This window comes from Xyrauchen texanus, chromosome 8 (genome assembly GCF_025860055.1).
Source record: "Xyrauchen texanus isolate HMW12.3.18 chromosome 8, RBS_HiC_50CHRs, whole genome shotgun sequence".
Classification (NCBI taxonomy): Eukaryota; Metazoa; Chordata; class Actinopteri; order Cypriniformes; family Catostomidae; genus Xyrauchen; species Xyrauchen texanus.
Window position 1 is genome coordinate 36,632,279 of NC_068283.1, and position 26,307 is coordinate 36,658,585.

General features: G+C 36.5%; 2 protein-coding genes across 2 annotated transcripts; both read left to right on the forward strand.

Moving 5' to 3' along the window:
* Nucleotides 1–11,543: 11,543 nt before the first annotated feature.
* On the forward strand, nt 11,544–16,019 carry hoxb10a (homeobox B10a). Its single transcript, XM_052131776.1, is given in 6 exon segments — nt 11,544–12,763; nt 12,766–12,946; nt 12,948–13,012; nt 14,662–14,817; nt 14,820–14,875; nt 14,877–16,019. Coding segments are annotated over 6 exon segments (843 nt in total). The 5' UTR covers nt 11,544–12,435; the 3' UTR covers nt 14,934–16,019.
* An 881-nt stretch (nt 16,020–16,900) lies between these two features.
* On the forward strand, nt 16,901–26,307 carry LOC127647505 (homeobox protein Hox-B9a-like). Its single transcript, XM_052131773.1, has 2 exons — nt 16,901–21,822; nt 24,348–26,307. The coding sequence occupies exons 1-2, from the start codon at nt 21,312–21,314 to the stop codon at nt 24,581–24,583; spliced, it is 747 nt and encodes a 248-aa protein (XP_051987733.1). The 5' UTR covers nt 16,901–21,311; the 3' UTR covers nt 24,584–26,307.

Sequence of the window (26,307 nt, forward strand, 5' to 3'; positions counted from 1 at the left end):
AATTTGATAGAAATCAAGAAATCAAGATAATTGTTGATTGAGTTCATAGTGTCTAATTTTGCAATGGTTTCAAGCTATTATTCTTAAATAGGCTGCTGTTTATACTTTGTTTTATTTCGAAAACGTTGTATTAGTCATAGGCTTTGCACTACTTTGGGTCAATAACAATCGCATAGATTCCTTATAATTAACATAAGATGTATGATTTAATGATTTGCGCTTCCTTTTGGACTTTTTGGTAAGTTAAGGCCATGCGTGGGGTCAAAAAACCAAACACACTCTTAGATGTACTATAGCTTTGATTCGGCTAAGAATTAGGTCATATTAATTCAAAAAAAGAAGAAGAGGAAAATAAAAGATAATTTTGATAACCGACTTGCGCTATTAACCATCGATATATGCATCCAAAACTTTTTCTATACCCACGTAGGCCTATTCTTACATTTTACAACAACGAATCTCCTCGTGGTTAGATAAAGCAAGAGTCGGAGTGTTTTGATGTTGGTGGTGAGGGAGGGGGCGCTCGACTTGCAGAGGATCCACTGTATCAGCCCTTAACCTTGACCTTGGAAGTCACAAGCTTAAAGATAAGAAATGGCTTTGGTCTTAGTTGACCTGTGAATATTCAAGCATACTGCGATTCAAAACGCAACACTGCTCGTACTCCCAATCGGAGAGCTCTTCTTGTTTGACAGCAATTTCAATTATACCAAATTAAACGCTAATAATTTTGTCTCGAACCTGCAAGTTTCTAAAGAAGAATGAAAATATAATATGGGTTCCGTCTTGTGTTACAGTGTCTCTCAATAGGTTTGGTTAAATCTTGAGCGCAGATATATAAAGTCATCTATTTCCTTAAAGTAACCCTTCGCTTAAGCAGATTTACGCACGATGATTTCGTTTATAGTCTCCAGTGCTATAGGCATAATTTACGTTTCTGTCCAAATCCGAGCAATTTAACTGTCGGACAGTGAACAGATCCACATCCCTACTGCCTTTGCAACCTGCACTTAATATCGTTCTAGATTAGTGAGAGTGTTAAAGGTCCGTCGTTACTCATGCATCTTCACGTTGTTGCCTTCACCAGGCTACACTTCACTTTCGTTGTGCTTTTCATTCTTTCTCCTTTTTATTATTTATTATTTATTCAGTGCATGCTCTTTTAAGAATTGAAAGATTGTATATGTGATTTGCACCAATTCACGTAATACTGGCTGCTGATGTTGGTCCAATGTAAATTCTGGAATGGGAGGATGGTAAAGTAGCGCCTATGTTCACGACTCACGAAGCAAATTAAAATCGGCCACATTATTTATAATCCCCGTATATCAGCCAATAAATAGTGCATCATAGTTTTTGTGTATCATAGAGTACGTTTGAATTACTTTCCATTCCTAACTTTTTTCCCCCTAATTTGTACGACACATGGCTAATCTAATTAATGCATACGAGCTAATATGAGATTTATTCCATGATCAGTTCCTGATCTAGGGGCTAATTATGATCGTGCAAATGTAAGAAAGCGTTATAGCAATTCTAACTTTATCCCCCACACACAAAATTGTAAGCGTCGATGTAACTTTTACCTGACCCAGACAACACAGGGGGTCATAAAATGTCCTGGTTCTTCCTTCCACGTCTAGTTAACATTGAACTTGACAAAAGCATTCAAACAAACGGTGCGTCTGCTTTGAGTTTACATTGTGATTTAATGGCGGCTCTTTTCTCTCTTTTGAAAATACACAATGCGCAGATCAGACTCCGAGTTTGCCCAATTTCAACACTTTCACAATAAAAGTGCCACATTTGTTTAGATCTAAAATTCCTTGGGTCTTGTCTTTGGTCTAAATAAGCTTTGTACTCTATAGGGTCGATGAAAATGGATCGGAGCAAAACAAGTTAAATGTCTGGACCTTCCCTGAGAGGTAATGATTGACACATAGTCATTGTATTGAAAAGAAATAACAGAACACAGCTTAACACACGTGTCTTTATAAACATTAAGATGTGGTAGTTTTGTCCTGTCTCAAATTATATTTTACAGAGGCATTCTAGTCAGTTTTTAAGATATTCAGGTGAAATTTCATCCCATGCTTTCTTTAACATGGCTGGGCTGCACAAAAGAGTTTGGTTTGTCGGTCACTTCTCACTCACCAACAGCTCAACACCTCAAACATTGATCCATCCACCTATAAATCTCTTTCCTTAAAGATCCATTCAATCTTTAAGTTTTTTTTTTTGTCTGATTCCACCCTTTACCTCATATATTTTAGTTTCAGATGAGTCTTTTCTGCACGTTTGCAGATGAAACCTTTTGAAGCTGCCACTTGAGCACCACTGAGGGTCTGTTTCTCAAACTGTCAAGTGTTCTTGCCCTCTTATTCTTGTGCATTTGGGCCGTCCACTTATCTCTCTGTCCTGGTTAGATCCAGTTTGATTTCTTTCTTTGGTTTCAAGGCATTATTGCAGTCTGCACACATATACATTAGCCTTCATCTCAACAGAAACACAAACTGATGGTTTCCTAGAGAATGTTCTTTTTGACCCTTTTTGAAAACAAATTTGGACTTCAGATGCAAGTGTGTGCAATACTCCAGCAACCTAAAACCACTCTGAAAAAATAAATGTTTGGTGATTAATTCACTCTGCCATTTTCAACTCAATAACAAGACAGTTTTCTCAAGTGCCAAATTATAAATATATAATATTTTACTTATCTGTATCGCACAATCAGAATAACCTGATCAACTGAATGTTCAAGTTCATGTCCAGCTCCCATCCCCCACGTAATCTATGGCCCCCAGCCCTAAACCCCCCCTCCCCCTTTTTTTTTGTTTAACAGCACAGACTTCACAGTTGAACTTGAGACATCTTGTAAACAATAAGTAGTCTGGCCCTTGTCTGGACAGAGGTTGTCAATAGACTTGTAGAGGAACGTGAGGCCCCCGCACAGGGGAGAGGAAACGACTTAACACGAACGGCCCCCAACGATGGAGAAACATCACAGTCCAAGTTGACATTCTGGAAAATTATTAATGTATTGACCGTGTTATCATGATAGTTGGGCAGCACTAACGTAACGTAACGTACTGAAAGGTTTTCCTAATAATCTAACGTTCAAAAATTGTGAAAGGAAATTTATATCCTTTACCAACAAGGAAAAGTTTTATGATTAACTTTTTTATTTTATTGAATTTTTATTAAATGATGAATGAATGCGATATTATATTTTCCATGTAACAGAATAAAAATGGATTTATATCAAAGGAATTGCTGCCCAATTTGTCAAATGAATGGTTATTAAGGACATTTTAGCATATACCTTTTTTTTGGTCTCAAACGATATGACTTTTAACGTTTTTTTAAATTAAAATTAAACTAAATACTATATATATATATATATATATATATATATATATATATATATATATATATATATATATATATATATACACACACACACACACACACACACACACACACACACACACACACACACACAAGTCACTGCAAGGTTTGTTCGTTATAATTTAGTGTGTTTAATATATTTGAATTTAGTACGACTGAATATATTTTGTTACTCAAACACATTTCCTCAGGTCAACAACTGCATGTTAGCCTATTTTTTTTTTATAGTACAATGTGAGGAGCCTATGCTTGGCTTTTTTTTAAAATAAAGTTCTAATGAAAAGTATTTAATTGTATTTAATGGTCACATTTTTGTATTTATTATTGAGAATATAAACCGAATTCGCACATTAACGATTTTCAATGATAATGAATGGTTAGAATATTCTTTGCCAGAGTTAAACATTTGGATGAATGATTTAGAAACAGAAAACGAGTTGTGTATGCCAGATTGTCAAATTACCTGTAAAAATGAAGTTGATGAAATCATGGTAAGTAACAGACGAACATGGGTCAATGTTAATCTTACTGTTCGACATCTACTGCAGCCATTCCACTGATGCTCCTTAATACGGCACTAGTACAGAAAACATTCATTATCCTGTGCAAATTAAAGTCCCCAGATATGCTTTATTTCCACAATGTAAGGAAATATAACCATCGGTCAAAACTAAGATAAATTTATTGGATACGTGGTTGCTTTATTGTGCACTCCTAAATATTGCCAACTTTCCCATTTAATATGTAATTCTCTCAGTCTTGAAGTGATGTCAACAACAGAGCCATTTACAAGCCTCATTTTCCATTCATTCGTCATCATGCAGCTGGATGTACATACAGCCAATTAAGGCTAGAGCATTAAATATTGCTAAGAAATGTTCTTTCACTATAATCAACTTCGTTAAATGTCATAATTTCAAGTTTGATATAGAGACTGATCTTTGACATTTATTCCCAACAAAATGAAAGAAAAATGATTGTTCACGAAAATAACATCTAATATCTAAATACTTCTCCGTTTTACAATTGTTAAAATTGATATTTACTTGGAGCACAGTGCTCCTATACCCGAGGACGTAACCATTCAAGGATTTCTCCTATCCTATCCTTACGGTCCTGCCTTGGCCTTGCTTCTATCGGGAGTAAATGGTGGACAGGTAATTTTATCAAGAGGCTATTTGTATGTTCTCGCTTGGAAGCTAGGAAGCTGTCGATGCCCTAATAATGTAAATGCACCCCCTATGTCTTAAATGTTAGATTTATTTTCTATGTTTACATTTAGTTTTAATATCACTATAAAACACGCTGATTAATAATCAGGTGAACCTTGATGCGTTTGCATGGTTTTTTAACCGCTTTTTTGTTCATCAGTCATTCTCCAGACATAGAAATATAACTATTCATTACATTGAACTTGCTTGTTTAAACATTCTGGATTGTCTTCTCCATGTGAAGGTTAGAAAGGGATTTTAAGCGGTAAAGAGATTGTTGGTAACAAACACTGAAAACCTGAAATGTCCACCCGTCTAAACAGACATTAACATAACTCTATGTCAATAAAATAACTATATGTATTGCCATGCAACATGCAACTCATGTGTGACATTTTACGGGTCACTACAATTATACTAACCTTACAAGGAACTGTTTTTCTCCGATACTCTCATTTAAACGCTTATGTCGAACAAATGCTTTGAGAGCTTTAGTGAACTTTCGTTCGTTCATGCTTGATTGTGTATTCAACTTAAAAACGTCCCTTTTGTATTGTATTAACTGGGAAAGGGCGATTCATTTTAGTATACTTGTATTCCTGGGGTGAGGCCTGGGGACCTGAGATCCAATACACTCATCACGCTAATTCTACACATCACATACCTCATATAACTGTTCTCAGCTCGGGCTTCAAACTTTTGAACATCTGGACGGATTGTGCGGAGCTTTGTGGGCATGCAAATGTTATTTAGGAGCAGCTATGAGCCCATTGGCACTCCGAGGATGCGATCCAGATGTGACAAGCCGCACGCTTTAAGGTAGAAGTGGCCTCTGAAACTCAGTGCCAAATTGATCTCGACTGGATTTTTTTTGTTCTGAATTTCGGAGACCACTACCCTGTCCAACCTATTATTAGGATAAAAGGGTGTTGGCAAAATGTGGGTGTTGTGTTACACGCACTAGGCAGCAAATGTTACATGAACGGCGATGTTTCGTGTAGTGGACGCCAATTCAAAAATATCGTGAAAATTTAACAAATGGTAAAATAATACGTAACAAAAATTATGCATTTTTAAAATAAAAATACACGTTGCATATGAATACGCCGAATACAAATAAAAGATGATGCTCAGATGAAAATTACTAAGGTATTTAGAATTAAGGATCGAGATTTGCAGAAGAGAAATGTTAGAACAGTTACATTAATATGTATCCATATAGAGCAAAATTATGCGTGATGCGATAAATGCTTTCCAGTGCTATGATGAAATATGGAACCTCCAGCCGAATCTCCATAAATCTGGTAGGTCTATGTGAAAAACTTACCACTCTTAGGCCTACTAGCCTAATATACTACTAATGATAATGGAAATAATAATAATAATTAATAATAGTAAATTGATTATGATTAAGGTGGCGTGTTTGTTGCATATGAAAACCAGTGTTTCACACTGAAACACCAAACCAGCACGAACAATTAGTAACGTTTCGATGAATAAAGGAAAGTTGTTGCGTTTGAACAAAGGGCTGACAATTTTAACGTTATCATTATTCAGCTTGATTAACTGTTAATTAGGCCTATTAATGCATTCATTCACGAATTACATTGATTGATGACTAAAGAGCGATTTATTGCTTCTTCTTTTTTTACATCACTTTAGAAATGTTTCATTTGTTAAGGAGTTTTTAAATAATTGCTCAGCATGTTCACAATGTTTTGGCGGTTTTACAAATGAAATGCGCTTTTCATTATTTACTCACCAAAAAAAAAATTGATCTAAGCTACTCTGTCCCACAGAGAAATTTTGTTTTAAATTAACACGTTAAAAAATAGTGTTCTGTGATTACTTTATTTAGCACCCACAGAATTATGCTAAATGTATAGCCTAGTATTTTAGCTTTCCAATCCTTCTAGTTGGAACAGCATAATGACTTGAGCCTTGAATTCAGAGTAACTTGCACTTAGAAATGTAGTTGTTACGTCCTTGTATGTGGTGCGTGTGTATGTCGTTTTACTACTTGATTTAAGGGACGAGAATAACGTAAAAAACAACACTATATTCGAAATACATAGTTGTATTCCCCATACATTTATACGCCAACCGCAAATACGGATTTACTGTCGTAAAACTCTGAAAGAAGGCCCTTGACGTCAGGGCCATTATTTGATTGGCTTACAAGACTCACGTGATTAAGGTCGAGCATTAAGCTTTCTCCAATGATACAGATGCGGAGGTTGATATAAGCTATTCTAATTTATTACGATAACTTTTGGTATATACTCCAGGAGGGCATTATTGACGGGTCTGTTTGTCTGTTCCTGACATCTACTGGTGATAGGCGTTTACTGCAACTTGTACATCTCCAAGGACGAGATGAACTAGCTTTGCTTTTGATAATAATATGTGGAATGCTATGATAGTTCATCAGTTTCTTTTGAAAGTAACTCTTGTCTAGCAAGAGGCGTTTTGCCAGAGAATAAGAGAGAAAGGCACTTCTTCAACAAGTGGTAAGTCTTCACAGTCAAGCAAGGTCACAGCAGATTTCATTGTGGAGGCTCTTATTTGAACACGACTTGGATTTTTAACGATTCTGAAAAAAGGCGGTCAGTCTCTCGGTGACGACACCCACTGCGGGTTTTACAGGAAGACACTTTATTGAATTGTTCTCGCCCTGATAGGCATCCATGACATTGGACGTGTGTTCTTTGACATAATTAATTGTCTGTTGGTGGCTATAAAGCGTCACTGAAATACACAACTATATCCAGTGACAGAGATTGCCTTTGCAGTTTCCATTTAAATTAAAAGTTGTATTTAAACAGCATTTTTTATTTGTCTTTTTAACTCATGAGTTCAGACTATAGTGTTGACACCCCCCCACCCATCATCTTCGATAGTTCTAAATTCAATAATTAAACCAATCCCTATAAGATATTGGGACGTTAGAACGTCACAAAGTCCCAAAGCTTGAGCAGTGCAATAACTCCACCTTGTGGTATGGATCGACGTTACTTTTTTCTGGTTAGTGATGAAAGTCATTATCATCATAGAGAGGCATTGTTTGTCTTTTCGGTATGTCTGCTTTGAAACCTCTACACATGGTTAGGCAACGCATTTGTCAATTAAGTTGAAATTATTGCATGTATACCGCATCCAAGGACCCTGTCTAAACTCGGTATTAATTGGTTTAATGCATATTGCTTAAAACATCTTAAATATGAATGGCTTTCCCATTCCTAAAGTATAAATGTTAAAAGCATTGAATATGAATGTCAATAGCTTGCCAAATTATTACAAATTTACAAATAATTAAGCAATGTACACGCACTTACATTGAAACACTTGTTTAGAATGTATTTAAGTACATTTTGTGACTGTTTGTGTGAACACAGTGCAATCACTTTTTGGAACATTTTAAGACAGACTTAAAGACATAATAAGCATAATTTTCTGTAAAGCTGCTTTGAAACTATGTGTATTGCGAAAAGCGCTATGCAAATAAAAATGAATTGACTTGAAGATTGAATTTAATACTCCACGTGTGGTCATAGAACCACCCCCTCATATCCAAATCGGGGTGCCTAACATATTTGTGGTGAGTGCAAAACTTGCCTCATGTTGATCTTTGACAAGAGCACAAAGACATAGTCATGGATAAGACAATACGTTTTAGTTAAAATGGAGCATTGCATTAAGACAGAAAGGATCAGTGAAAAAAGAGAGATTTTATATGGCCAGAAGTTCAGCACATGAGTGATGGGTGAGGCATACTGGTCACATGTGGTGTAAATGTGGAGAAGTGTTTAGATTATTTTCTGTCAAGTGGACCTGCAGTATCCTAAATAAAACAATCTATTAATATCCAGCAGAGGCAGTTTACTCGTGCACCCCCCCATATAAGTCAATTGACAATCTTCACTGTCTTAGCGTGCATTTACGAAACTCTTTTAGTAGCCTACCATTCGGAATCTCAGCAGCATGCTCGGAGTGGTCCAGTCCATATGACTGCCTCTATTCTGTTTACTTCAGACATTTAAAGTGTTAGTTTAACATTATCTTTACATATCACAGCGTATACATTTACTCTTGAGCACAATCTTGTCGGTTCTACACTGCCTCCTACAGGAGAGATAACGTGCAATAAAGTAGGGCGGCTTTGGAGCATGGAATCGTAAACTCGAACTGTAAGAGGATTTATTTCGTGATTCCAAAGGTCAAAAAGATTGGCAGATGAAAGGAGTAAGATGTATAAGAGACACAGATATAAGTTATGTAGTGTTGTGATAATGTTGAATTAAAAGAACAACGCTTAAATCAAATAATTGTATTACAATATTCCCAATGTTATAGGGAAAATCTTAATCCCACAGTGCATATGCGAACACTAATCAACAGCAACACCATTTGATTATAATTAGCGCCATATTTGTTTTTTGCTTTTTACAATCCAATCTTGCGTTTACAAAGCACACATATACAGTTAAACCTCTGAAATGCCTTTAGAAAGGTTTTAAGTATTTTCTTCAGTATGGGACTTGACCGTGTCATGTTAAATACATCCATAACATTAATCTATTATTTTAATAGATTTATAAATGTTTGTATTAGTGTGCTTCGTTGCAACCCCACGTGTCTCAACGTATTTTTTTTTTTTGCTATTATTTTTATCCAGTGCCTCAAATTCAAGAATGAGCAAATTATATAAAAAATAATTCCCTCCTATTGGCCATAGTATTACAGTTGAAGCTCACAGTTCAGATATTTTCAGACTTGACTGAGACACTAAAACGCACATCTGACGTTCATAGCTGAATACATGCTGGTGTAATCAGCAATGTAGCCTAGTGCATTTGAACTTCTAATTGTTTGCAGAACTGCCATTTGAGCCTCGAACAGTTTTTTTTAGTTTGTCTCATCGCCAAGATATTCGCCATGCATATTTTAGGGATTACATGCAAATCATGAATGGTGAACGGGTTGTCTGCAGAGTCTGCACAGATGGTAGAGAGAGAAATGATGTGTGTTTCACATAAACAGATATCCTCCATTATTTAGTCAATTCATCTGTGGCATAAAAGAATGTGGATGACATTTTCTCTCAGTATATACCCTAGATAAATACGACAGCTGTTGGTAGGTTGTATCTGATCAAATCCTCATACTTTCTCGATTATTGTTAAAACAAATGTAATTTATTTTAAAAAATAAATATATATATAAATGACATAAGGTCAACATTTAACCTGTGGAAAGACACTTAATGATAGTTATTCAATCACAGTCTTGAGTCTTGAAGTTTTAAAAGAAAAAGTAGAATCGGCACATTCCCCTCTCCTTTGCACAGGCACGTTATTTAGGGGCAGCTTGGCAGTAAAACTTTATAGCAAATGGGGAGGCTCAGTTGTCATGGCTACAGTTATATGAGTTTGACCGAAAATACTCTCACCATTTGGAAGGGGCCAGCGATTTAGTTTGTGAAAGTAATACTGGAATGTGAAGAATATACGAATTCAACATCTTACTCGCTTTTTAGAATTAGAAATTTAAATCAAGTTGTGAAGGCGGTTCCCGGGACTCGATGTTCTCAAAAGCGTTAGGCATGACTGTCAGTAAATGTTTAATGGGTTTAGTGCTGTACGCCAGACAAAAAGTAAACAATTGCCTGAGACAGGTGATGTCAACGTCAAACCTCTACTCCAAGCAACGGTTCGTCGGACATCGAAGGCCAAAGGCCTGGAGCCGTCGAATATTGGGATTAAAGAAACAGACAGAGAAAACGTATTGCCTTTTTCATCAGATGTTTGTCAATTGGGACTGTGGGATTTACTAGAGAACAAAGTAAGTGTATATTACATTACAAATCCTAATGCTCACCTATATTTGTTCTAAACTGTGGTTAAATTCAGATAAATTAGACAACTTGAGAGTCATACCAAAAGTTGGCCAATATACCTTAAGGTTAGCCTCCTTCACAATGTTTTGGAGAATCAATGTTGGACTACAGGCCTACCACAATTTGTCACAAAGCTATAAGTGAGCATATTGGTATACTTTAGATATTTAAATTTAAGATTTAAATTTAAGAGAATAACAAGTCATAATACGCTTAAACTGAATACTTGGCGAGCCGCAGTACACATATTATCCAACGGTTTGCATCACACCAAAAATATTGTAGAATGTTTATTTTGTCATATAAGGACTATTGTTAAAACATTTCCATAAGCAAACGGCTTATTTTGTCTCAAATACCAATCATGCAATTTACGTAGTACGTAATTTGGGCCTGAGGTCCACATGCCACGTGCTGTTATGAAACGTGCAGTGAGAGCTCGGAACAAAAACTAAGGAAGATTGAGTCTTTATGATACAGATTTTGATTGCGATTTAAAAGTGTTACGTTTTTTTTTGGCAAATGGAAGAAATTGTGTGGCTTTACATTAATTTTAATTTAATTTAATAGATGCCTTAATTCGATATTCAACAAAAACTTTGTTACTACTAATGTACTAGTAGTACTTTAGTTGGGCTACTCCACAACAAGAGTTCATAATTTATCTAAATAATCAAAAATGTGTTCATTGGGACAGAATCAGACTTCTTGATAATTGTTTGTTGTTGCTGAACACAATTGTTTCCTGTTCATTTTATTATAGTAGAAAAACAAGATACTAAACAAGATGCAATAACAAGACATGTTTAATTTATTTTTATTTTTTTAGAAAATACGTTACCAACATGTTTGCAAACTCAATTATGACAAAGTTATTTCTCTTTTTATTAATTAAGACACGAACAATAACTAAACGTAATTCTTTGCCGATGTTACAGGAATTACTAAACATTAAATTAAGATGATACATAGTAATAATATTGATTAATATTAATAATATAATATTAATAACAATATAAATAGCTCTATAAATAATTATGGAGTTACTTGTCTAGCAGCCTATAGTCATATTAATTATATATATTAATATGACTAATATGACTATATCTTACAGGACATAATGTTTATTCACGGCATTACTAACAATAAGGTTTTGAGTGTGTGAACAACTTTCCCTCTTTCTGATATAGCTTCAACTAATAATGAAATTCACTTTGGTTTCCTGTCAACAATAATACATTATGTCCATACATACAAGTGCCATTTTATTTTTACTTTTGGCACAGCAATATGCTCTTATATTTTATTTAATTTTTTACAAATATTTATTAACTTGAAATTCTTTGTCAAATGCATCTTTTAAACTAGCTTAACATTTGAATAGCATATAACTTGACATAACAGAGAGAACATTTTGATAAGGCTTTATTATAATATTTCGTTTTTCAATAAGATTATATCTAGGCCAACCCCATACATTTCCCATTATCTTATTCGGTATTGATTAAAAACACGATTTGGTATGGAAGCATTTATTCATCTGCCAAATTAATAAATGGAGGCTTAAAGAGGAATTAAGCAGTTTTGCAAGGGGAGGAGCTTGCCCGTGAACCCCAAGTGCTGCTGAGTTCGAAACGGACGGAAACGTAGGTCCTGCTTGTTCAAAAGCCAAAATCCAATTGCAAGAAAACTCTTGCCTTGGCCCAAAATTTGCTACAGTAATGTCAGTCTCCGAGAGATCCGTTTTCAAATTGTCTACGGTGAACTTCCTCAATACAGATGGTGGGGCATACAGGTGGGGCATACAGATGCTCAGGTATTGTCCTGGACTATCAAGTCCAAAATAGCTGGACCACCACAGCAGAGTCGGCCACGTTCCAGTAAGTAAACCAGATTTAGACATCTCCGCTCCAAGAAGCCATGGCTCTATTGCGTTACCAGTTTCTTCATGGAGATATGAACTTGGATGGAGCACACTTGAGATCCTTCCTGGTTCCTCGGGTCAACGCGTGCCCCTTCAACGCTTCTGGTGGAAAAGAAGATCCGTCCTAATTTACATTGGACTCTTCAGGGCAAGTCAGGCAGTCTCTCGAAATCTCAGCCATCAGACTCACGATAGATATGGTCTCTCTGAAAGGCACACGTTCAAATGCTGAAAACCAGCGTTCAGAACCATCGTTTTACCCCGGACACAAACCCTTGACACTTAACACAGACACGGACGGCAATCCTGACAGTCCTCTGCAATCTTGCACTCGCAACATTTGCACAGCTTGTCTTTTTCTACACCTTCCTGCTCAGAATCTGACAATAAGCAACTCGCACATTACTTGGCTCTCGACAGCAGTAAATGCCCAAGCCAGTGGAGTGAAAGCAGCACCGACAGAAGCCTCATTACCACACTGAGCATCAGTCAGAAAAACAAAGACGACAGAGCCAAAAAATTCTCAGAAAGACTTTAGCGGTAGCGGTAAAACTTTCAGAAAGAAGACACAAGGTGGGTAGACAAGTTTAAATGAGATAGCAGTGGACAAAAGCAAGCTCCTCCAAGACCGAGACAAGATTTTATTTTTTCTTACCCAACGTCATTGAAGGCCGTAGCCACCAAAACTCAAAGGGAACCAAGGCTGAAAATGAATTTATTGCACGAAATTACCCTAGTCTAAATTGCACGTCGTTTCTCAGAACATCAAATGCAGCGGAAGGCTCCATTGTCATCTTGAAGCCATAGAGTGAGCCTGGTGTGGTATTGCTTTAAGCAAGGGCGTTGATTTGACTTGAACATTGGGGGTTTACAGTGTGAAGAATTTACACGTTTCCATTGATCATGGTATAAATATTGAGGGGTTGTACTTAATTTAAAAATGTGTGTGGGGGGGGGGAGGGGGGGACCTCCCCCTTATCCCCCTGGAATCTACACCCCTGTCTTTAAGACAACCCAGTCACATTGAAATGAGTACATATTTTATGAGTTGGCTACTTCATATGTTTTCGTACCAGTTCGTTGGTATAAATTTGTACGATTTCATCACGTGCAAATGCCCGGCTGGCTAATGCGGAAGTAAGCGCGATTTTCACGCACAAGGTGTTAAGCACATACTTATTAATATTATGCCCTTACTCAAACACCTTAACCGATCAGTAGAGTGTGTTATCATGATAGGAAGCTGTTGTGTGTGACAAATCAAGTAATTATTAGATGGAAACATGTCCAGCGTCCTCATTGGCTGTAGTGAAAGTCGTACAAATTCATACCAAATTTAGCCTAAGCCATATGAATCCTTACAATTTCGCCGTGAGAGTGTGTAGTTTAAAACATTATTTTATCGTTTAAAAAAGAAGAAACTCAAGTCTAAAGGACACATTTTTGCCTTTAGTGACTGAACTTTTATTTTGGCCTATACAGTGACTGAAGATAGCAATTGTAGTGTCAATAATGTGAATCTACGAATAACGAGGGAAACGAGAGAGAGAGAGAGACCTTAGAAGATTTGGAGTAGGCTAGTCATTTACTTATTTATTTAACGCATTAATGGATTTTAAGGATCCTATGTTGCAGAGTTCTGAAACGTCTATCAAAGATATAGGCCAAGCCAAAGTGTGTTTCTCCGTATAGTTTCTGAGTGTCTTAGGCCTACATTCGTTTGACAGTTGTTTTCTTTCTTAATCTCCTAAATTTAAGCAAACAAATCTTGCATTACTGCCTTATTCATTTAGTTTAGCCTGCCGGTAAGCAGCATACAAAATGATAGGCCAGTCCCAAGACATTTAAATGTAAGATTGAAAAGAACATCACAAATTGAATATGTTTGCGTAAAAAGTAAAAGCTTTTCAGTTATAAGATTGTGAACTTCACTCACTGGAAAGTAGCGGTCAATACTTTTTTAGTGTTCTAAAATCGTGTTTTCAATTAATCATTTTCTTTCTCATTTGTTTTTCTCTCTCACCCACCAATACAGACTTCCCCCCCTATCTCACATAGACACACTGCATAGGATTGTCTGTGATGACATTAGTTCCTGTCATAAAATGTCGGACACAACCAGGTAATGGCCGCGTGCGCCTGGCTCACTGGTTATTTGCTCACCATGAAGGGCGACTGTAAAAGCCTTGTCTCTCTTTGTCTTTTTTTTTTTTTGTCTGAAGACGTGACTTTAGAAACCGCTGCAAGTGGCTGGCTGTTGACGAAAGTTGGGAGGAAGAAGCGATGTCCTTACATCAAACACCAAATCCTAGAGCTGGAAAAAGAATTCCTATTCAACATGTACCTGACTCGCGTGCGCCGCCTGGAGATAAACCGGAGCCAAGTCTCACCGACCGCCAGGTTAAAATCTGGTTTCAGAATCGCTGGATGAAACTGGAAAAAAATGACGAGAGAGCATAGCTCTAGGGACCCTGGCAACAATTTCACTCTCTAGTCATTTCTGTAAGACGGCGATAGAAGACCGAACTATGCGCACAAATCATTGCAGCCATCATCAGTTGCAAGTGGAATAATGCCTCTGATGGATTAACAGGAAGAAACATTCAGTCAAATTTGTCTACGATGGTTCAAAATCTATGCTTTATAATGCTAATGTAACGGAGATAAATTAGTCAGTACATCGCATGAAGAACAGAATAACGTCATAAGAAGATACGTCTGTTTGGTCGCTCAGTGTAAGATACTCGCACAAGTCCAGGAGCACTTTATTTAATTTAAGTTCTAGCGAACCTTTTTGAAAGACTAAACATTTTTGTAATTTTCGATATCTGACCCAGATTTTCTCATCATTTGAGGATGATTGTTTTCAGCACATGAGTGTTACTACGGTTTGGGGTTATCACATAATGCCTAGTTTTATATTATAAGTAACATATTATTTTGTCTGACAGTCTAACACCCTAAGTAAATAAAATATCTTAAAGTGAATCCATAATCAGGGGAGACAATTTTAGGTGGTAGTGTTTATTGTCTGGTCTTGATATTGGCGAAGAAGCACAGATTGTCTGATGAAGCATGGTTTAATATACTAACAGACTTTTTCTGACTAATTACTGTATTTGAAAATGTGTGCATTTTCAATAAAAGATTGCTTTACGTAATAATTTCAAGTTTATTCGCTATAATAAGAGCGTTACGACATTGAAAATCTGTCATACTACCTGAATTACTATAATTATGTCTTAGATCTGCAGTGTTTTGGTTGCGAAACGGTTTTTAGTTTGCATTGGATCATTAGACCTACTTATCTTCTAAATATTGTTCAATACATACAAATACATGGACGTAGATGTGTTTATGTTAGGTATGAAGTAAGATATATATATTTGGAATTTGAGATACAATTTGAACTACAAAACAATATGACTGTGGTTGCCTGAACAGAATAACTATACATTAAACTCTTTCAAATAAAAAGAAGACATATAGCCATAAATTATTATGATATGATACATAGTAATTTATGATTAGCCTTTAAATAACAGGAATATTACCGAAAGTGCATGAAGGATGTAAATGATATGTCTCTGTGATTAAATTCTTGTAAATGTAAATGTAAAATGTACCTACAGATTTTGTATTTTGCATTCAGCTGCACAGACATATATATATATCCTTGTGATACTTAAATTATGATTTATTATTATTACTATTCCACGTTATAGTTGGACAGAAGTAAAAATAAACATAATTTGTAAGTGCATTCTTAAATAAGTAAACCTGTGAAAATGTGAACCTTACAAAAGTATGGGAAAGTATGCTCATCTGCACTGTAATAGGTTTATATTATTAAATGTAGATTAGGCCTGTTATGAGTCTGAGATGTGCTGTAATTAGGTTTCATTTCAGTGACATTAAAATGCATTTTTATTTTATTGTTTTACTTTTTTACACACTGTCTGAGAGCTTTCCACGCTTACTTGACACGGTTACTCTTTTGTCTGAAGGAGAGGCGAGTCTTTGCTTTGGTGAGCCGCCATATTGAGATCGGACAATCCCCAACGTCATTGGTTAGGCCTTATGACGGGGGCAATAGACTCGCCTTTTATTGCCGGCAGGCTGGAGAGAAGCGGATATGCTTGTGAACTTAAATTACTTTCAACAATGCCCAGCAATTCTCGGTATTTCAACATCTTTCCCCCACAGTGGGTCAAAATGATCCACTTGATTTCTTGATATTTCAGCACTATATTCTATTTTCGCCATGACAAGGTTCCTATCTGAAAGGACACAGCACTGAAATATGAGTGTTCATCCGGTTCAGTACTCCTGGACGCTCGACTACTGGCAGCCATTCAGGATCTTGTCTTTGAACACGGATACCGCCAAGCTGGTGTGTGATTTAGGTAGTTTCAAGTTGTTGGGCTGGAGGTTAAATATCACAGGAACCTGAAACTGCCTGAATTGCTCCAGTAAAAAGCACTGAGGAGACAGTGGCGATTTCATTCACAGTATTGATAACCTGTAAAATCATCGATTCTGTACGGACAATGTTTTAGTTCAATTTAGTCAATACTGTTTGTTTTAAATGCATTTTTGACATCCTGTTACACGTATATTAACAGAATACGTTCTAATAATAGCATATATATATTCCCTGCGAATTGGATATTTTAAATGAACGCTTGACCACATAAGCGATTCTTCTTGACCATTAAATGTTTATTGAAATATGTTTACCTGCCAAGTGCATCAGTTAACACAGAGTGGAAAAATCATTACTCGTGTGCAGTACAATCAACACACCAGAACTATGTATTTCCATAGTTTCATTAAGGCTTTAACATGCCACACATCACTGTAATCTGCATTGTGAAGTTTTCAACATGTCAACTATCCAAGGATTTTTTTTTTATCTACCTCTTCAATACACAGGGCCGAACATTTTTATTAAATTAATAATAAGCTAAATTAACATCATAACCTAGGTCGACCTATGAAAACAATCCTTCTTATATGTTTTATTTGCAACACCTAACATTTAGGAACAGACTATGCATTTATAAATAAATTTAACGTTTAGATTTTCTTGTTAAACATAATGGCAGATCGATAATTTGAGAAAAAGCAGTCGTTCCCTAAACTCTGGTGTTAAGACTTTCAGTATTAATGACTAGACTTTTCTGTCATAGACATATTCATTTTAGAAGAAGTGTAATACAAAACAGCATGGTCAAAAGTATGCATTAACCTTGTAGAATAACTGATAGGAGCAACGTCCTAATAGAACAAACATAGGCTTTTTCATGCTGTTTTGATACTTAATGAAGTTGCATTTGATGTTGATTTAAATCAAATGTTGCTTTGTAATATTTGCAGCCTGCATGCTTGTGGCTGATCAAAACAGCAGGCAACGACAATTAACTACAGTCAATATCTCGTTAATGCCAGTCAATAAAATCTTACCTACAATTGAAAAAAATATCCGTAATTTTAACGGTGAAAGAATGTAAAAATGCTACAGTAAAACATTGGAAAATTGGTTAAGAGGTAGTTACTACATATATCGTAAATGATAATGTATTTAACAATACATGGCGCATACTGTAAAATATTGTAAAAAATAGTCAAATGTATTAACTTTACTGCATAACGTAAAAAGGTTAAACAAGAGAATACATGTGCTTTTTACGGTAGACTATTGTGAAAATTATGGTGAAAAAAAAAATAATCAGGCTAGTTATGATTCTTCTTATTTTGTAAGATCAGTAATTATATTGGGGTGATCTGTGTTATATTTTCTATAGTTTAGTAATATTTATTGCAGCGTTGTAGTGCTACTTTTGTTAACCTGCAGTGTTTTGTGTTTGAGTGGGTGAGACTGTGCACTGTCTCTATACGTGTGTATTAATTATGTCTCAAGAAAGGGCCACTTTTGATGAACTTAAAGTGATCATATGGCATTTAGTAGTTGTCACGTCCGTGGTGATTAACACCAAATTTGAAAGTGAAAAGCAGGCTTTAATATTTCTGTAAGGTATATCAAGTTACAATGTGGCTGGTCAGATAGTGTGTAGTTTTAAGAAGTTTTATCCTATGAGAATATTTATTTATTTATCTATTTTTCTGTATGAACAAGGAGACCCTCTCGATCATGTTAAGGTTCACTCCTAAACATTCATTTTATGAGATAAAACGATTGGGCATATCCTTACGGAGAGTTTTGCAACAGTGCTAATGTTGAATATTAAGACATTGTAAACTATCCCTCACGGGATTAATTTTTACTGCTGCTAATAGCGGAGCAGGGATATGATAATCTCCTTGTTGCTGATGTGTTGAGAAACTGAAGACATTCTAGGAAAAAAAGGTAAACACAGAGAGTGTGGACAAGGATGGTACTGAGCCTGCTCAACAGAGGACAAGTCTGGTGTTTGCCAATATGAGGGAGAACTGTGTTAATGTGCTGAGATGTATTTAAAGCGAACGGCCCTAAAATAATAACAGTGAGTTGATGTTTCACTTTAAACTGTAATAGATGACACATGTCTTTGTTGAGGTCAGGTGTGGCCACAGATGCCAAACAACACGCTTATAAATGAATGAAACTGCTTATATATAAAGGCAATATACGCATTGTTTTTATTAAATGTACGTCACGTCATAGACGTTCACTAGCTGTTGATAGTATGTGGCATAGAATAGAATAGCATAGAATACAGGCCCGTGTTGTGTTATAAAACATTTCCCCAAATTAATTACAATGTAGCATTCAATGCACATTTTCAGAGATATTTTTCAGTATCTCTGTGGTTCCTGCACACACACACACACACACACACACACACACACACACACACACACACACACACACACACACACACACACACACACACACACACACACACACACACACACACACACACAGTGTTGGTCTACCTAACATTATGAGGACTTTCAATAGACATAATAATTTTTATACTGTACAAACTATAGATTATATCCTCTAAACCCAACACAACCCCTAAACCTAACCCTCAAAAAACCTTTCTGAATTTTTACATTTTCAATAAAACATCGTTTAATAGGTTTTTTATTCTATTGAAATTATGGGAACACTAGAATTGTCCTCGTAAACCACATAAACATGCCCCCCCCCCCCACACACACATATATTTATACATACATACACACACACACACATACACACATATATTTATACACACACACACACACACACATATATTTATACACGCGCACACACACACACACACACACACACACACACACACACACACACACACACACACACACACACACACACACACACACACATATATATATAGCACTGCGCCGCCGATGTGTTAACTTAAATTCAGTTTAATGTTGAATTAGGTTTAGGGTTGAATTAACTTTAAGCTTTGTCCTTTTGATGTAATTGTTCCGATGTCCTGATTAATTGGTGTGGTTTTCCTGAGCTATCTCCCTCTATAGCACTATTTATTGCACAAAAGCTCTGTTTATAGTAGTGGGTGTGGTTTGCAAAAAATAAAACATTATGAAAAAAAAATATAACGTTGACAAGAACACTGTTACGTCACTTGTTGTGTGTTTATATATGGTGTTATCGGCCCTGTTGCTGAAGCACAACGGCACCATAACCCTGATTTAATTCAAATTCTGAAGGGGTCAAATATTTCTTGCGTATGGCCAAGATGCACAGTGAATGCTGAGATGTTACGTTATTCCAATCGTAATTTAAAATGTCTAGCGCAATAAGCTGCACGCATAATGGACGATTGTGTACTTTAATAAAGCAACAGAGTGAAAAAGGACTAATCTTGTTTATTTTATGTATGTGTGAGTGCGAAGTAAGCGCCTGGTTGGAATATTACAGCGGAGTCGTTCACGGTCCTCGCCAGAGGCAGTATATCAGGCCAATAAAAATCAAAGCTGCCTGATGTAGTATTTTATTATAGTATTAAAGGACCAAAAAAGTTCAAATAGTTTCTTCCATAAATACAAGGGGATTGCCGCACGGTGGTGTTTAATACCCTCGTTAAGAAAAAAAATAAATACTGTTAATTTTCCAATAAAGCGGTTCATTATCTCAACGTACTCCTTTTACTCCATGAAGGAAGATGTTTGCCTGCTTGGCGGTTTAGAAGTTTAAACAGATGAGAGTATAAAATAATTTAGAAAAAAATAAAATAAAACAAACAAAAATAAAATGAATAAATTATGGTTTGGTGAACTTTGCAAGCGCACGTCACTGTCTCCATTTGTGAAGTTATTTGTAGTCTTGTTAAATATATCGATAAAGCGTCCTGATAATATAATAATAGTTGTCATGTTTAATAATAATTGTTTTATCAAGTAAATATGATCAAGCTCCCCTTCAGCACTTATGCTATATAACACTGAATAATGCATACATTCACAGAAAAAAATTCTTTCACTTATTTGTAGCTTATTGTCACGCATATGCATTTTAATACATGCCAAAACGTTTCATAATTAAAGTTGCCATTTTCTCGACTGCTTGTAGATATCTGAAGATATATGGACACAATCCCATTTTGCATATTGCATAAACAAGACAATTTATTTAGACTATGGGAAATACAGAGAGCACAAGAGGAGGAGAGCTCTGTACAGCCTGTTGGCGGATTGATTTACACCCCATTGACGCTTTATCAGGCTCGCGAAAAAAGTCTGACCAATCACTTCGCTCAGAGCGCACACCATAGAAGCCCGGCTCTACTTTGTTGGCGAGCGAGTACCGTAGAAGTACCGTAAAGAGGGAAGTAAAACACATTTTTATGATACATGTTTTCCGTTCAATGAACAGTACGTTATATAATGTCCGAGAATGTCCATTTCTGGAACTCTAAGCAACTATTTTGTCGATTCTATCATAAGTCATGAAGGAGAAGACCCGAACGCGTCTCGCTTCTCCAGTGTACAGTACTCCAGCGCCAGACCGCCGGGATCCGTCGAGCATCCAGAGTTTCCCTCTTGTAGCTTCCAGCCCAAGCCTCCTGTGTTTAGTTCTTCATGGAGTCCATTCAGTTCCCACGCGTCCAATGGCTTACCAGCGGTCTACCATCCCTACATACCGACGCAGCCTGTGCCTTCCACGGATACCCGATACCTCCGCACATGGCTCGACTGTGCCCCGAGAGCAGAGCCACTGCCTGGGCAAGGACAGGTCAAGATGGAGCCGCTCCTGGGACATCTCGGTGAACCACCGAAACTCGGTGGGCAGCATGAATACATCTTGGAGTCGTCAACAGCACGGGAGATGAATTCTGGTCACAGCGTCGGATTCGAAGACAATAAGGACGTATGCGATAGCGAGGACAAAGAGGGACCGGATCAAAGTAAGTTATAAAACTAGGAAGTGAACACTCTGTAAAGCGTTTAATACTGTCATAAAACTGAAACAAAAGCAACGGAAAGCCACAAACACCTCACAAAGCCAAGTATGATCTTGTTGCATTCCGAAATGAAAATTAGTTTTTTCTTTGTGTTGCCATGGAATCCAATTTCCTTCCATATATTGGCAATCCTTTGATCTTAGCCATTCTCTTTTTACGTTATGCTTTGCCTATTTACCGAGCCATGCATATGTTTCATATACTTTATCGAATATGCCATTCCTTCAATGTTACTTCTTTATTTTGTTCTTGAGGTGACGTAACTTTTGGTTTAGTCTTTTCCCCCCATTTCTTTCTCCGTTAAAGAGTCGGTTATGTGTGCATCATTGCACTTTAGTGCACTCGCCAGTTTTAGGTCGGCAGTAAATAGCTTTTTCCCCAATAGCTCCCCAAAGTATCCTTTAATTACACTTCGGGTAAAATATTCTGCTAAGTCTTTAACATGAGTTATTTTGGATAGGTGTAGTATTTTAACGTTTCATCGGTTTTCAGATGATCATTTTTATGGACGAATTTTTCGTCAATAATTTGTTTTTAATAGGCGTATTGTTTTATTAGCCTATTAAAATACTATTTTATTAGCCTATTGTTTTATTATCTACAGATGCGGAAATAAAGATGTGTTCTAATGGCATAATATGACCGTTAAGGCCGGGTAAAACTTAAACTACTACAAAATAAATCAAAATAAATTGATAAATGGCTGGTTGGAAGTTTGCTTTATGTTCCCTGGCCTTCGATCTCTCTCAGCACTTCCAACACTGCCGCGAGAGAGTAGGTTTGGGTTGGTGCATTATGATATAAAATAATTTGAGCTCAGAACCAACGGAGATCCATCGTATGAACCATGGATGATTCATCAGGCTATCCAGAGCCAGTGCTTCTCCATCGATGCAGAGAAAAACAGCTTGCCTATTGCCACAAGTTCAGTTAAAATCTTAAACGCCCGTGGTTCGTTCCTATACAAACAATCGTTTTCGACCTTGCCGGAATGAATTGGAAACGAAAATTGATTTTAATCCTCGAAGTAAAGCTGAAGCAATTGGAACTAATGGAATTGTGCGCAATAGAAATCCCTTGTGTAGTACCCCGGGCGGCATTCCAGAATAAACTGTAGGCAAAGGTACTTCATGTTGGGAGTTACACGTCCCGCTTTGTGCTCATTGCATGAAAAGAAAAAAGTTACTGCTCCCAAGTTTATTAAGTTGTCAGAGGAATCAACATCCCCATTACTCACATGTGAGCTCATTGTGACATCTTAACATTCCTAGTGTGAGAGGCACATTTTTTTCAAAACATTTCTTTCAAATTACCTGGCCACATTAATTTCCATAAATTAGACTGTACAAATTCTGTGTAAATATGGGCATTTTTATAAAATGTTCCTTATGGAAGCACACGTCTTATTCTTATTTTTATCATAAGAGCCTGATCCTCTTAACGTTTCATCGTTAGGAATCATGTCTCTGACTTGTCTCACAATGTATAGATTCCTTCCAGACGTTTCTACGTGGCCAATAGTTGATGTGATGCGCTTATTTATCATTGTATATGCGTGTTACGCCATCTTGATTTATTAGATTTGGTAAGATCTATCTAGTAGCCTATCTTAGTTGATGTGTAACTCAAGTATATGTCTGGAGCATGAAGCAAGAGTGTCTACGTATGGGGCGTGAAATTTGCAATAATTAAAAATATTTGAGATATTCGGGTGTCCTTAAAGGAAATGCTTCACCTTCTAACGGGTTGAGGCCTTGAGGTATAGGGCCGAGCTATGAGCAAACGTTAAAAAGTTTGTCACTTAAACACGACACAGGTATGGGGATATTCACATGTGGCATCAATGTCCTCATGATACACCATGCATCTCGAGCAGCTTTCAAATTCAACTTCTCATTGTGCATAATCCAAAAGCAGCACAATGAAAATGTTTAGATTCCCATCTGCATTCCCGACCAAACCACCAAAGGGAGAAGACGCCTCGTTAGAGATGCTCATCCTCCATAATTCACTCCGCATGTATCCCTTAAAAGCAGATAATCGTATTTCAAATGTGACCACATTTTACATTGGGTTGGAGTATGGTTAAACTCTTCTTTCAGTTGTAAAATGCAATATTTTTTCTCCAGTCGTTTGAAAGTGAAAAATATGAACAAACAAATACTACTACAGGAAGTCACTATTAACTGGAAAGGTCGTGGAAGAGCATAATAGTTTAAAGGTAATCTCTTTAAACTATTATGCTTAAGATATCTTAAGGTAATGCTTTGAAATTACATTGCTTTCTGTGTATTTATTGGTATTCTGTCAGTTTGAAGTGAGTGCACATTTAGGCCCTTTTCTAATATTTTTTTGGCATTCATATAGGCTGGTTCTTTGAGTGCACTGTGAGCATGTGTTTCATGTTAAAAGCTAAAATCTGTATTAACGTTATTATTTATATTGCTTGTTTATGACATTATTTGCAGACGACCCATCGGCCAACTGGTTACACGCTCGATCTTCCCGGAAAAAACGATGTCCATACACTAAATATCAGACCCTGGAGCTTGAGAAGGAATTTTTGTTCAATATGTACCTCACCCGGGACCGGAGACACGAAGTAGCTCGCCTGCTGAACTTGACAGAGCGACAAGTAAAAATTTGGTTCCAAAACCGAAGGATGAAAATGAAGAAAATGAATAAGGACCAGCCGAAAGAATGATAATGCAGACTCGTGCCTGGATTTCAAGTATATGTCTGTTAAATCTGGAAGCTGATGCAAGAGTGTTTTTACTGCATCAATAAGACACACACACACACACACACACACACACACACACACACACACACACACACACACACACACACACACACACACACACACACACACACACACCACTATGCGAATGAACTGACAGCATTTAACAGACTGTAAGGGAGAGGTGAGATGACGCAGAGGGCGAAAACGTTTTGCCATATCTCCCTTGAAAGCTACTTTTTATGACTTGTGAAAGAAACAAACACTTCACCGGGATAAAAACTGGTGATAAGGAACTGGTTCAACAAGGTTACGAGGAATTGAACATATTGTGCTTTGTAAAGTTGGTCTGTCTGGTTTTGCATTCCTTGTTTATCATTCCTTTTATAAACGCTTATAGAAGATGTATTTAACAAACATCATTAATACAAAATAAAATAAAATAATTTGCTTATCTGTAGGCCTACAAACGTTCACGTGGAAATGTATCAACCTGAGTTCTGTTTACAAAATGATAATGGTTATTGTTTTTATTGTAAGAGTCAAGTAAAAAAATTTGATGTATTTGGCATTTACTTTATTTTAAAGCAAAGTCTGCTCTAAAATCTATCTTTATTTTAACCATAGCCTGGAGATTCGTTCGATAGTTATTGTATCATTCATTTCAAATAATGAATTATTTAAACTCTGAACTATGTTGTATTGCCTGAACATTAGGCTACTGCGTTCATGGTAAATATCTCGATTTAACGCTTGCTTAAAATATGGGTTAAAAACTGTTTCTATGAGTAATACATAACGAAAAGCAACAACTTGTATTAGACTTCTGGATCGGAGTGTCGCCCGCTATATTTGTAGTGTGCCAGTAACCATTGAATTCAGTCGGTCTTAAATGTTTAACAACCTTTAATTCGGCCGCAATTATGAATTCAGTTGTTTACATAAATTTGCGCATGCCTCGTTATAGTGTAGTTTTCTTATGAACGTGTTTTTGAAAAAGATAGTAGCCTATTAATTCAAAGCTGTTTTATGTGTGGTATTAGGATTGTAATTTTAATTTATTGTAAATACTTTAATAGCCTTGTTTCTTTAAACGTAATGTGTTTTTTTGTCAAATATTTTTTACACTTCAAAACTACACTTGAAAGAGGAGATAGAAGTAATCTTTTAATGTTCATATATTGTTTTCACTTTCCATATATGTCCAGAATTCATTATGTTGTTTGTATTGTCAATGATGTTTTCTTTTTGAATTGTCTCGTTCCTCCATATTGATTGGTTTGTTCAGAGAATGTGTAACACTGTGGTTTGACTTTACTCTGATGCCGAGCACGTTGCTCTTAAAATTGCAAACACTCTTAATTGCAAGTGGCTATTAACCTAACTCTTTCCCACCTTTGACATATCATACCCCTGCCTCTCTCTCTCTCTCTAGCTCTCTCTCTCTCTCTGGCTCGCTCTCTTTCTCTCTAAGACACGCACGCACTCACACAAAACACCACGCTCATTGTTTTATTGTCTCAGTACATTTCATGTAAGTCAAGAAATAGTACCGCAAGATTATGATGATCATGCACCTGTTTTAACTCGAGTCAACAAAACATCTGAATAGTTTGGACACTACTTTGTTGTTGTTAACCTGTGCAATTGCACGGCTGATGCTGGACTGAAATTAAAAGTTTACAAAG

What these genes read in the sequence shown, in the direction of transcription:
- LOC127647505 (XM_052131773.1), top strand. Translation starts at nt 21,312, where the DNA reads ATGTCCATTTCTGGAACTCTAAGCAACTATTTTGTCGATTCTATCATA. An exon ending in CAAAGAGGGACCGGATCAAA is followed by an intron (nt 21,823 to 24,347) that starts GTAAGTTATAAA and finishes CATTATTTGCAG; the next exon opens with ACGACCCATCGGCCAACTGG.